General features: G+C 38.3%; 1 protein-coding gene across 16 annotated transcripts in view; it reads right to left on the bottom strand.

The window, feature by feature from the left end:
* The window catches only part of itpr1b (inositol 1,4,5-trisphosphate receptor, type 1b), an 83,831-nt gene extending 70,783 nt beyond the window's left edge, over positions 1-13,048 (bottom strand). For 15 of the 16 annotated variants that reach the window (XM_051074627.1, XM_051074633.1, XM_051074631.1 and 12 more), the window contains exons 1-3: positions 12,856-13,048; positions 11,566-11,673; positions 8,657-8,727 (exon numbers count right to left, since the gene is read on the bottom strand). In XM_051074627.1, coding sequence (XP_050930584.1) covers positions 8,657-8,727; positions 11,566-11,657 — 163 coding nt within the window. In that variant the 5' untranslated portion in view covers positions 11,658-11,673; positions 12,856-13,048. Of the gene's footprint in view, positions 1-8,656; positions 8,728-11,565; positions 11,680-12,855 lie in introns of all 16 variants that reach the window. The other variant, XM_051074628.1, reaches the window with a different exon arrangement.
* Between the last annotated feature and the right edge of the window lie 1,024 nt (positions 13,049-14,072).

Genomic DNA, 14,072 nt, shown 5'->3' with positions numbered 1-14,072 from the left:
ACACAGGTTGTAAATATGCTAAAAAAATGTTTAATTAATTAATATTCAGTGGCTTCACACAGTATAGCTATGCGTTAATTGGAACAGGGGACCTGATGAGCCACGACCAGGGTAAAAATAGCCACTCTGGCAACCTCTGTCTAAAATCAGAGATCAAAGGGCACTTAGTAGAAGAAGGAGGACAGGAAAAGAGGAGGCCAAGGACTGAAAATGGGGCACTGGGAGAACATCTGTCTGAGAGGGAAGAGCAAATGGGGTTAGGAAAAAAAATATGGAGAAGGAGGTATTTGGGTTATAGGTTTACAGCATTGACCCAGGGATAATGAATGAAGGGGTAATGGCAGGTTAGTTAATATATTTTTTTATATATAACACAAAGAACAAGTATATTAACAACAACAGTACTCTTTTCTATGGTTCACCCAATTTAACAAATAAAAACAAACACATGATCTAGCAGGGAAGTTATTTTGTTACTGTTCTGCAGAAGTAAAAAATAAGTTTTGTTGTTTGTGTTATTTTCATTATTGAGTTTTGACTGCTCAAAAAACTTCCTCTGACTCTGTAGCCACTCAAACATACCTAGTGGACATTTAACTAACTAACTGAGCAGACCAGCTAGACAGTAGTAAAGGGTTGTGACTGAGTGCAGGACATTATATTTACCATCCTTCATTTTATTCATGTCTCCAAATTCTCTGAAATGTTGGCCTTATATATGGTGACTTGGGGAAAAAAAAAGTGAAAAAAAGTAGCATCCAAGATGTGTACACTACTTTCTGCTTACAATCCCACAATATATTGTGGGAGTGGTAAATGAAACACCAAGGGAGTGATTTAGGCCAAAACCAGAGTTTGTAAATCTAACACTCAAGGCCCTGCAGCTTTTGGCTCTTGCTATACACCTGATTAAAATGAGGGCTTACATTTTTTAAGACCTCTAAACTGTATCAGGTGTCCTTATGACCTGACCAAATACAGTGCTTCCATGTCAATCATCATGCACGACCCATTTCAATCAGTTGCTGGTTTCTGTAGTCTACGGACTGGCTTCCACGCATCTCACTATAACCATTACTTCCCCTATTAAACGGAACACCAACATTGCAGTAGCTAGTTTTTTTCATTTACTTCTCTTTATCTTCAGTCAGTTTGTGATAATAAACTTCTACTCAACCATGCTCTGTTTTGTTTAAAAGAAGTAAATGACATTGACCGTTCATTAGCAATGAAGTATACAGAACAGTTGACAGACATAGGTTGTGTGAGAATCCTGTTTATCTCTCTTGCAATCTCTCTTCTTTGTTTTATTTTTATGACTGTAAAATCTATGTGCACGACTTTACCACTTGGAGTAAATGGTTTGTGTGTGTGTGTGTATGTATTTTGCTGAGTGTGTTGTCCCTTTAATTTGTCCTTATGAAAAAGGAAGCTGGAAACTTCAAATAGTTTTCATTTTCACATGCTGATGTGGTAGTAAGCAGCTAGGCATGTTGACAGGCTCTAGAACGAGAAGGTACTGTGATAGGAGAACCTCACTCCTTGCATGCAGTGGTATCTCTGTCAAACTTTATCAACAAAGAATTACGAAGAACAAACTAACATATTCTTAAACAAAAAAGTATTGTATGTAGTCCATTGTCTGGACAGCATGGAAGCTCATTCTGCTTTTCTTTTCTGCTTTTCTTTCCCTTTTTGGTGATATAACAACGGGTTATGCTACAAGAGGGCTACATATTTAGTTGCTTATGTCCTCCAAAAACCTGCTAATTGTGAGGAATTCATTCGTTTAATCTTTTGAGTTTTGTGTGGCCATGTGTGGAATAAGAATAGAAACTGGAGCAGTAATTCTGAGTGATTTAGTTTCATTTAATTTGTGACAAATGTATGCAAATTTACTGTGTGATTCAAACACCTTACTTAACCCATAAGAGCCCACAGTGACACAGGTGCCACCAACTCTTTAAATGTTGACTTTTAACTCATGAAGTCCCCAAGAAAATAAAAAAAATATAAAAAAAATAAAACATTGTTTACGTCTCATCCATTTAGTCTGTTTTACATCCCCCATAATTGATAACTGATCGTTTTTCTAAAAGGAGAAATGGGTCTGGGCTCTTATGGGTTAAGGGTCATTTCATAAAAGTTGCAAACATTTTACCACTTGTCCCTATTTGTTATCTAGCTATGAAGACAGTTTAAGTTCTATTTGTCCAAGTTTTGAGATGTCTGTTTAAGGGATTTCTGCCACCAGCCCTAGTTTCCATCCTTTTGCACAAAACACTCATGGACAATTTTCACAAAACACACAAACTAGATACGTCACATAGCACCGACAAAGGTGAAAATGTGTAAGCTAGGCTACAGAGGACCAAGGTAACACACAGACACACACAAACAACCCCCCTTCATTTCATACATTAGCCACTCAGATCAGAGAAAAAGTAGCAAGGTTTAACATGCTGTGCCACAGTACAATACAGACTTTTTAAATAGTGTGCTATTAATACTCATCAGTGATGTTAGGATTTAGTCTGGTAAACTTTGCTTCTGTTTAATACTGGCCTTAATAAGAGAGGAGAGACTGGAACTCGCGGTTAAACATAATTTTACAATACTTTTAAATTTTTAGAGAACTAACTTAACTCATAAACAGTGCCTAATACGCTATTTTTTGTAATGAGGAAACTATGTTCTTCAATAAAAATAACTAATAAAACTGTAAAATAAGTCACAATGAAGTTTTTTTTTGGGGGGGTGGGCTTTTCGCCATTATTCGGTAAGGACAGTGGAGAGGAGACAGGAAACAGGGAGAGAGAGTAAAGGTCTGGCCAGACCGGGAGTCGATCCGGGGACCAGCTGCTCAGGGCACTTGGGCCCATGTGGTACACGCCCCAATCAATTCGGCTATGGGGGCGCCCCATCATGATGCAGCTTTAATGTTTTGTTATTTTATATGGTCTACTTTTGCTATTGCATTTGTGAATTATGTGTATGGCCATGTTGTACCTGAAAGGTGACACAGCTTGATACCAGTAACATTTAGTTGAGTCAGTCACACTGCTGTTAATGCAGTTCTGTCATGTTAAACCACAGTTTTGAATATGATTTGAATAGCTCAGTTAGAAACTTACAAGTGAAGTCATTTCTTTGCATCCACAAATGGAAGAGCAGCGGCTTAAAATATGGATAGTTGTTGTGGCAGGAGTGTGGCACAAAAGCTATTGAATGCACGGCTTGTATAATATATAGCAAATAACACAATGAATATGTTTGCAATTGTACTGTCAGGGAATCAGTCATGGTAGAGAGTATATGACATGATCATCCATTTCTGGAATCATATTTAAAAATACTGATTTGTGTTATTGCCAGTTTCAGTGAAAAAAGGAGCCACAGTGTCCTACTACAATGAGTGAGTAAAATAAAATACAGACAAAATAATGTGAACATCTCACAGAAATAAGGGTAAATATCTCAAGTCATGTGACCACAATTACATCATTAACACTGAGGTGGGTAGTAGGTCAAAGTGTCAGCTGTTGAGGCATCATTCCTATGAGGTAATTTTACAAAGGGTAATGATGCCAAATCATTGGCACTTGAAACCGGGCACACAGGTGCATCAGTCAAAAAAAATGAAGAGTACAGAAGGGTAACAGGTGTTAAAGAGGATATGGCAAACCTAGAGAAGTCACTTCATTTGAAAGACATTGACTCTTTTTAACTAAATTCATACAGTAGACACTATGTCCACAGGTCAGAATCCTAAACTGAATTAAATCAAACTAAAATTTATAATTATTAGGTCTCTTGAGTCATTTGTTTTATTACTGAATCCATATCTTAATTTCAGTATCAACATTTTGTCAGATTAAATCTTAAACCAAAAATAGGCTCTGCACACTTGTTTGTGTCCATCATTAAAATAAATCAGCGAGAGGAATAATTGCTTGAATTAAAGCTAGTATGTCCCTTTCTTACTACATGGCTCAGCTCAGGATGTCATGTTTACGTTGTTTGTTTAACACACACTCTGCTCTTGTCAGTTAAAACTATAACTGTTGTATAACTTCAGCAGTTCTGAGTTTATATGAAAATTACATAAAATGATATAATTATATGTATAAAACCTAATATGACTCACCTTTGCAGTAGAGTGTACTATGGTGACTCAGTTACTTCAAAGATTTAATTCAATCTACACCATACTGCTCCACAGTGTTATACCTTCAATTTGCTTGTGTTCTAATTTGTTTTGAATTGTGGCTTCTGTGAGGTCGACCATCAATTTGACTAGACAAAAACTAGACACTAGTAAGAAATTCTAGTAAGAAAGTCTTCATGTTAAGATGATGAACTCCCTCTAAGAGTGTTAAAAATCTTTATTTGTCATGCATTTATCAAGCTCCAGCAGGGTCCAGGGCACACTGTGCTGTTCGAACATCAAGGTTGTCTCTTGATCTAGCAGACATGCTAGTGTTTTTCTCAGTTCTGGGAAAAATCCGTGTGTAAAACTGTTTCCGATGAACAGCCATGCTCAGCACCCGCTGTGACACAACTAGTGAATAATCACTGGAACTGCAAAATCCAAATCAATATGCACACCCTGACATACTGTCTGACAAACAACGCTGGATACAGAACAATCAGCAGAACAACTAGCTCGCTAAAAATCACTATTTCCAGATATGCACAGAGCGACCAGACAATCAGAAACACCTGTAAGAGGTAATACAATACAGTAAAATAGCCCTGCAGAAAAAAGCTTGCATAAATGATAACTATAACTCAGGCTACTTATTACTTCTGTATTAACTCAATTCTGTGGTAGGCTTTGAGGCTGTACTTTGTGGTGGTGTTGTATCAGACAACAATATGCTCAGCTGCTGAGCTAAGTGTTCTACAAGCAAGTTAGAAAATGCTGTGATCTAATAAAAACACTACAAAACTACATAACATTAGCATTCAGTTCAGCACATTTCTGCGTCAGTCTCTTAAAAATTCAGTTTCACAAATGTTGTTTTCGGCTGGTCCAATAAATGCAAAAGGATGTCTGTCACTGACTGAGTGATGAAGTTACATCATTGGTCAGATGACCAAGTGTTGGAGTTTCCTCACTGGCCATTGCTCTTTCAATTGGCTCAAACAGTTTGTACTATGTCATCGGGGAACATTTACAAACAGTGTTGCCAATTGCTTGCTTTGCTTCTAAATTTACAGACTTTTCAGACCCATTTAGAAACTTTTTTTTTTTTTCAAATCAGCACCATAGTGACACATCAAGCAACTTTTTGGACAAACCTTAGCTGCTATCCTTGAAGAGCATTGCCCCAAGAGCACAAGGTCAGGCCTCTTTATGTGTCTCATTCAATTGACTGCATGGCAGCTGACATGAATGAGCTATTAACATTCTCCCTGCATGATCATTTTGTAAATATAGCTGAAATCCCAGCACAGTCCCTGTCTTTGACTTATGTGTCTGGTGATTTTGCCAGATGACATTATGGTTATAGAATCAGGATTTTAGCAGTGCAGGGCAGCAGTTTGGAAATGGCTAAGAAGTGATTGCTGGTCAACATATAGTCTTAAAGTCAGTGCAAATGTCTAAAGCCTGTAAACTATGTATTGCTGCATTGTGGAGTTAGACCATTTCACAGCTTTCCATTAGTTTCATTCTCAGGATTTTATGGGCGGGTCTGAAACGGTGGCTCAATGATGCACTGGAGCCACCACTCAGCATAACACCGCCCCTAAGACTGTAACAGTTATAAATAGCAGCACTACGTTAGCATCAGCGCTCCTCCTGCACGACTGCAAGTTATTGTAGTTTTGGCTAGTTAGCTATGCCGTCATCTTGCAAATGCATCGTGCAAGAGTTCGCAGAACAGCTCAGATTAAATGACCGTTTCACTCTGGTTAGTTTTACAAAGTTTCACTGGAGACAATGGGAATTCACCAGTAATCCACTGATGTGATGGTTGCACATTTCTCTGTGATGTGACTAATTCAGAACACATTAGTATTACTGCTTTACACAGATTTTAATGGGCTTCATTTCAGTCACCATTTCATTAGGGAATTAGGCTGTATTAAAGTACTGCATAGATGAGCCCAGAGAGTAGAAGAGAAGCAAACAGACCAGCAGACACTAAGCAGAATGCGAATACAACACAATGTCATTATGCTAATTAGCGTATTACATCATTATCATTTAGCAAAATGTAGCAGATTTGTGAGCAGGCTTTAGCTACTTTCCATTGAAAGTAGTTGTTTAAAGCAGCTCAACAACAGTCTTCAGAATATGGAATAGAAAATGAAACATAAGAAAAAAATATTTTTCCCCAAATTTTTTACTTTATCTAACTTTTCTTGAGATATGCTAAAGAATTTGGACAGAACCTCTTTGAGACACAATTATTTAAATGAAACTATATTAGACAGAAACATCAGTCTTTGGATAACTGACCTGTACAATAGTTTAAATGGTAAGGGAAACTGAAACAAATCAACAATTGATCTGTGCATGGTCTTCACAAACACTACAAGAGTTATTTGATTCTAGGCCTGCCCTTTTTAGAAACTACTCATCCTAGGCCATAAAATGAAAACTTTCATCTTTATCAAAAGCAGTTTAACTGTAAATACACTTACAATGTGTGGGTTCTGCTGGTTTTTGCTACTTGTCATTACAAACTTAAACTGACTGACTATAATACATAGAATATATGTATGTATGTATATGTATGTGTGTGTGTGTGTGTGTATATATATATATATATATATATATATATATATATATATATATATATATATATACACGCGTTTAGTGAGTCTGTGTGTCCTGGTTATCATCACTCAAGGATGATAAGAGGGCATCAATTATGTCAATGACAGAAATATGTTAAATGACAACCTGCAAGGCTTCCCATATATAAAAAGGTCAACTGAATTTAATCAGTCTGGAAGGAACACTGTTCCAAATAGATGGAATTGACATTGGCAAATGGGTCATTTCACTCTTAATTAATCTACTAAAGACCTCACTAAGAGCCCTACCGAATCAACTGGAAATGTACTTGCTATGAAGTGGCAGCTAATTTGGAAATAGACTTAGTGGCTACCACATCAGTTACACTTGTTGTGGTTTGTGGTCTGTCTGGTTAAATGATCTTCCATTTCTTTAAATGACACACTCTTGACAGGGTCAGAATTTGCCATAAAAACTGCACAAATGTATGGTTCCTGTAAGTGTCAGGCAGCAGTTAGTTGTATAAAAGTGTGCCAAATGTTTTCTTAGGGGGCTTTCACATCAGGGACTTGGCCCAGATTTGAGTCCACTCGACCCTCGTGTGTACTCAGGTACTATTCACATCAGGTTTGTGGTGTAGTCTAGCATCATGTAGTGTAGTCTTCTTTTAATGTTTCTTGACAGATCGTGAACTAACTAGGTGCATACTACCACCTACTTTATCGGAGTGTGTGGATACACAAGCGCACTAAGGCACAGAACAACAGTACTAATGTGAAAGCTGACTGGCGGGGCAATCATACTCAGGTACAGCGCAAAACAATCGTACTTCATATGAAAATGCCCTTGGGCCCTTACCAAGCAAGCATATCTGAATAAAACAACACATGGGCACTGTTGCTAAGCAGGTGATCATAACCACAGTCAACCCCTTTTTCAAATAAATGCTACAAACCATACAATATGTCAATATAACAATTACTATCAAAACACACTTTCAGGGATACAAAAGTGACTTCATTTCAATAAAGCACCTTTTGATGGAGGAGGAGGGTCATGGCATGAATGTGTGATTTCAAATCTGCAAGCACTATTGAACCAAGAGTATTGAACTAGCATGGAGGAAAATCACTATGAAGCGTTTTAAACATCTTGTTAACAAAAAGGAATCAAAGAATTCAAGCTGCTCTGAAGACAGAGGGGGCTTGTACCAACACAGCCACTTACTGTCCATCTTCTAAATGAGTTTTTAGTAAAGATCTAACAGCATGAGAAACCAATGTGAGGGGAGAATTTTGAGTTTACATATACATTCCTTCAGAACAAACTATATGACAAACAACTTAGGAGACAATCATTTTACCAACCCTTAATAAGTAAAAAACAAAGAAACATAGTAGGTTCAGCACAAAAAAAGTAAATACAACAAAACACAAGACATACACCTGCATATTGGAAAGACTGACGCAAGCAACATCATATCCTATCTACCTGAATAGTCCTGTTTTCGGAACTTTAATATTAAATACTGATGTAACACTTGTATTAGTTTTCGATATAAGAAAAGAATGTCACTGATCTAAGTCTGTCTTATCTCGTCTTACATATTCCTGCTGCATTTTTTAATGTAATCTTTATTTAACTAGAAAAACATTGTTGAGATTTAACATATGCTTTTCAAAAGTATCTTTGCTGTGATAGGCACCAGTGGCCACAACTGGCAGCAATTCCTATGGCAGACACCTGCTCAAAATCAAGGGAATCAAATCTTGTAGTTTATGGCCTGCATCTCTGACTTCTACAACACATCTGACCCATCTGACATAACACCTACCAGCAATCCAAACTTGTACCATAAATGTCGAATTATCATTAAGTTACAGGCAAGTGATTTTGAGGACTTACCTCTGAATTTCTTGGGTGGGTTGTTTAGGTCGCCTGTGTCCGGTTGTACCACACAACGGTCATCCACGAGGCTGGGGACAGAACAATCCATATGATGAGTCAATTATTCAAGACACATCAACAACTTAAACAGACCTCAACACATGAACAGCATGATCAAGACATACAGTATTTCATTGTACTGACAGAAAACATCACGTTGGAGACGTGCTCAAAAGACTTGAGTTAAAAGTGTCTAATATCATGCGGCCTAAACTGTCTAAATCTCTGCATCCCACTTCAAGAGTATGATCCGCCACACTACAAGGATAGTGCAGACGTAGCTTTCTGAAGCTTAGAATGAGTGGAGCAAGCATAACAGGATTGCTCTGCATTTGTGCCTGAAATTAGTACTGTATATCACAGAGTATTAAAGAGGGAAATATTTGGTGTAGCAGAAGCTACCAACTAAGGACTGAGAAAATGACAGTGTTCTGAACTGGGGCACTGATGACAGATTGTACTATCACTGTACCTGTAAATGAGAGGGGAACCACAGCCTTTCCTGAAGAATGCAGTGCTACTTTATTATTCCCTGTTGTATTACTATTATTCCAACTTGTCTTCCGATTTTTTCCAAACAGCGTTCAATGTATGCTGGTGAGACAGTTTGTTGAACTTGACAGCAATATAATACACAGGAATTCTAGGGAAACCCCAGGGAATACTAGGAGATAGTAGATCAGCACAAATACAACACTTTAGTAGGATGCTCTGGTTGGTCCAGTCAGTTGCATCTTTTTATAGCTCATGCAGTATACACTGCACCGCAGAAGCAGTGTCATGATGAAGGGGGAGAGCGCATGGGGTGAGATTCTCTGCCAAGAGCCACAGCCTTGATCACACTGACACATCGATGGGCCATGGTCCAATAAGGGTTTCAAGGGTCATCATTATCAAAGGTCAAGAAAAGACCTCTTCTTGCATTCTGGGAAAAAACCTCATGCCTGTGTCCCAGCCTCCTAGCATCAAGATGTTGGGTGCCACCCTCTCTGAGCTAGCAGTGGTCCAGGTGGTTGCAGGCATCTGTCAGGGGTCACATTGAGTTTGCTGGCTGCAAAAGCAACACCTAATACAATAATGCTATTTATAGGTACAGTGCGTCCCCCGAGCTCCTCTCTTTAACAGAGCACTATAGTGAGGGATGGGGGGCATGTGAAAGAGTGTGTGTGTGTGTGTGTGTGTGTGTGTGTGTGTGTGTATGTTGGGGAGGGGTGATTACTAGGCATAAAACATGAGACAGTAAATTTAACAAATGAGCTCTGTCATGCTGGCACACATTTGTTGCCATGGTGGGTGACGCACAACACTAAACTGTGAAAGCATAATTTCCAAGAGATGGCAAGGAGGAGAGCTCGGCACGGCCTCTGGTGAGTGGCAAATAGAATAGTGGCATGCCAGGAGGAGGAAGGCTGCAGCACTTAAAAAGGAGAGGAGGAGGAGAGGACAACACAGATGCTGTGCTCATTTCCACCTTAGGAGAAGAAAAACAAACACCCTGGGGTAGAAAATAGAAAGGAGGCAGAGGAGAGAGACAGACTTGATGCGAGAGAGTAACACAGAAATTTAGCGACAGATATGCTGTCAAATATGCAGGGCAGGGACATTTAGATCAACAATCAACCTCACTTTTCTTTTGGCCTTTTGTTATTTCTGTGACTGTAAACTCTACGTCAAGCTTTGCTCAATTCGCACATAATGAGATGCACCAACTCCTTGCCTACAATTAGGGAGGAGGGAAGACATCAAGTGCTTAAATAAATGGTGTTCAGCACGTAGCAGGAAGAGACAGGGTAATTTGAGGCCAGAGTACCAACTGAGCCCAGAATATCAAGGAAATAAAAAGAGAAAAATTACTTCTACAGGCCTTACCACTTCTCAAATGAGACTACCTTTGCCTTTACATTCGTAACACCTGGCACACACTGGTATTCAAAGTGACTCACGAGACTGCTCCACATTCATAAGAGAAAACCATCAGATTAAGGGCAGATAGACATTTGACTGAAATCAGTCATCCCACTGACTAACTGACTGACCGCAGACTATTCTAGAAGTGCATACCTGTATATATCTGAGTCATTATCCTTGCTGCTTTTTAAAAGAGCTTTTAAGACAGTGAAAAGTGTTTACCATACTCCATAAAATACATAAAAATACAAAAAGTCAGGTCAAGTCACATTTATTTACGTAGCCTGAATTATTTACACTGCAAAAATAGTAATCAAATAATAGAAAAATACTACTAAATAACTTTGTATAACTGAAGATGCCCTCTACTCTTACACCCTCAAAAGAAAGTTGTGAAATTATGCAACAAATTAGATGCATTTTAAGGAGTTGGACTTTCACTGTCTGTGTTTACGGATAGCAACAATTCCACACTGCAATCGTCCATTTACCTCTGTAGGTCAACTATTACCTCTGGTGCATCTGTCTCTGTATGACTCAAACAAAGTTTTCCTACATGGTTCATATGGAAGTTGTTTCCCCTATTTAACTGAAATCAGGTAACTTATTCGCCATAAAATGTGTACATACAAATGGGTACATACAAATGGATAATGCTTATGCTGACAGTCTACTGCCACCAATCAGAGGCATCAAATCAAGCCACTATATCCATCCGTCCCCCATCTACACAACCGTCTCTTTTGCTTAAAACAGCAACCATGTAAATCGTTACATGTATTACTGTGTTTATTTGGTAGCCTGTAGTGTGTTATAGTAGTGTATTCAGCACTATAGGACAATATTGTCAGAGGCCCCATCTATCTAGCAACCCCACAAGGAATTGTGCAACATGAGGCAAAAGGGGAAGTGGAAACAGACAAAAGGTCGTGAAAGCCCTCATAAAAAAGGAGACTTACCCTAAGGTGCTAATAAATCCACTGGTGGAGCCCTCTGCATACAGGGAACAAATGTCCCCAATATGGAGGAAACTGGACATCTTGTCAGACATGGTTGCTCAGGGTTGCCTACACCTGCAAAAGATTGACAATACAGGTCATTAAAGACATCATGACATATAGCAGTGTCTCCTAGATCACAAAATTTGAACCATTATGGCTTAACTGAAACAATCACAGACTGTATAAATCCCTTCAAGTAAAAATATCAAACCTTTGCTTTTTGCATGTTATGATTTAATGGGTTGTCAATAGCTGATTTTGTTTTTGAATAAATTGTAAACATCAGAGGTCATGATCATCTAAGGGGATTATATTTATGATACTGACTTTGTTATTGGGCATTGTGGTCATTTGGGTCCAGATCATTCTAATTTTTTAGGTCCATCCTCAGAGCACCTCCTACTGTAAAATCATTAGTAAAATTTAACGGAAATTTAATTACTGCCTTACTTTGCAGCTTATTCAAGTCAGATACATTTGTGTAAACCACATGTAAGGAATTATTAGAAATGTAATAAAGATAAACACGAAATTAGTATAATAATAAGTTTTTATGTGCACTGTGCTATTGTTAGCTGTGTGAAGCCACTACTTGAATGTAGGTCACCGTCCTATAGTCTGTTCCCAGGTAGAGAGAAAATGTAAGCCTGTGTAACAGAACTTATCACCGCTTACAGAGGTTAAATAGTCTGTGTGGTCTGTTTACATGGATGTTGTTCTCGGTAAAGCCACCCATACTCAATTTTACCATCATTTTAACTTGAAATACCGGGTGAACTCATGGTGTTGTAACACCAAAGAGTAGGAAAGCACAAAATATGGCATTTTTTCATTGAATAAACGTTTAAATATATAGGCTAATATTGATTGGTGCGTATGGTGATGTAGCTGGAGGTTATATTTACTCAGATCAAGAGGTCCCACACAACTCCATACAACTGAGATACATGCACCATAAAGTTTGTTATTCTGCATTGCTAAATATCAAAATATACAAAGTAATTTGAACGTTTTCTGACACATTTGAAATATTTTCTGGGATACCAAATGGGATGCAAACATTCCGGCTAGCTAAATTAAATATCATGTCGCCTCATTTTCTTTTCTTTTTTCCCCCCACACGAGCTACAGTAAAACAACAGCAACAAATGAGCGCGTGGGCTACTTCCTTGACAGGGATGCGTACCGCTCAGTGACAAAATGAACAATGCCCTAGCTGGGAAAACTACAGATACATGAGGACTTTACCTGGCAGAAATGAAAGAAGGCGTCAAAGATGGAGAGAGAAAGAAACGTGTGAAGAAGTGGGTCAGCACCGGATAATTTCCACAGCGCTATCCTCGGTTAAGTCCATGGTGGTGAAACTCCAGGTAAGAGCAGGCTGAGCGGCGTTATCTCTGACAGCTGAATGCGTCCTCGGCAACAATCCGCTTCTTACCTCCTCCACATGTCACTGAGGGAACGCCCCTTTCGTTACTATTTATACAGAAGCAGCACTCTCTGGGTAATGTAGTTCTTTAGCCATTTAAACTACAATGGAACTCTCTTTATATAAAACTGAGACTCCTAATCAAAGAGACATTGTTGTCATGACTGGAATAAGGCTATTTCTTAGTTCATGACGTATTATTATTATTATTATTATTATTATTATTATTATTAGTAGTAGTAGTAGTAGTAGTAAGTAATATGCTTAACAAAAAATGTTCATTTGCAAGTAGCTAACTAATAAAATCACAGACATAATGAAATAATACATTGCATCTTTATTTGAATCTCCACTAGCTGACATCTCACCCATCAAATGGGATCCATAGTTCCTTCTGTTACATTATAACATAACAGGAACTCCCATCTCCATCAGATCATACGCAGCAGATCTGTCTACTCCTATGTACAAATAATTCCTTCGGATGTGTCACATGTTTTGGACTGTAGTGAACATGTCTCTGAATGATTACATCTATGTGACTGGATGTTTTTGTCAATGTATACATCATTTAACATATATAATGTCAAAAACAGAAGCGCACACACTGCCTTTCAAAGAGGGAATCATGCTGTGCATGTCAAAGTGTGAAAGGACATGAGATAAAGACTGCAGTTGTGTGTGCAGTTTGCTGTCAGAAACACTGACTCGGCTACTGGCGGTCAGAGGGTTTGTGAAGATGACACACCATTGTGGTCTGTTTATACGTATGTTTTTTTCTTTTTCTTTTTATTACAAATAAATTATTACAGAGAGAATATATATTGACAGGTCAATAAACCATTCTCATATAGACAGATATCAACTTGTGGTTTTGGCCATGGACTGCCAGGTTTCCAGAACTGTAATGTAAACTTTGGAAACCATAGTTTGACAACTTTGAGTGATCTGGTTTATTTGCAGTTGACCCATTAAAATCACAGTGTGACATTTTCAGTCACGGGAATTGGAACAGACTCTTCTGTGCAATGAACTG

The sequence above is a fragment of the Lates calcarifer genome, linkage group LG12, assembly GCF_001640805.2.
Source record: "Lates calcarifer isolate ASB-BC8 linkage group LG12, TLL_Latcal_v3, whole genome shotgun sequence".
In the NCBI taxonomy this organism is placed as follows: Eukaryota; Metazoa; Chordata; class Actinopteri; family Centropomidae; genus Lates; species Lates calcarifer.
This window is presented reverse-complemented; position numbering and strand designations above follow the sequence as displayed.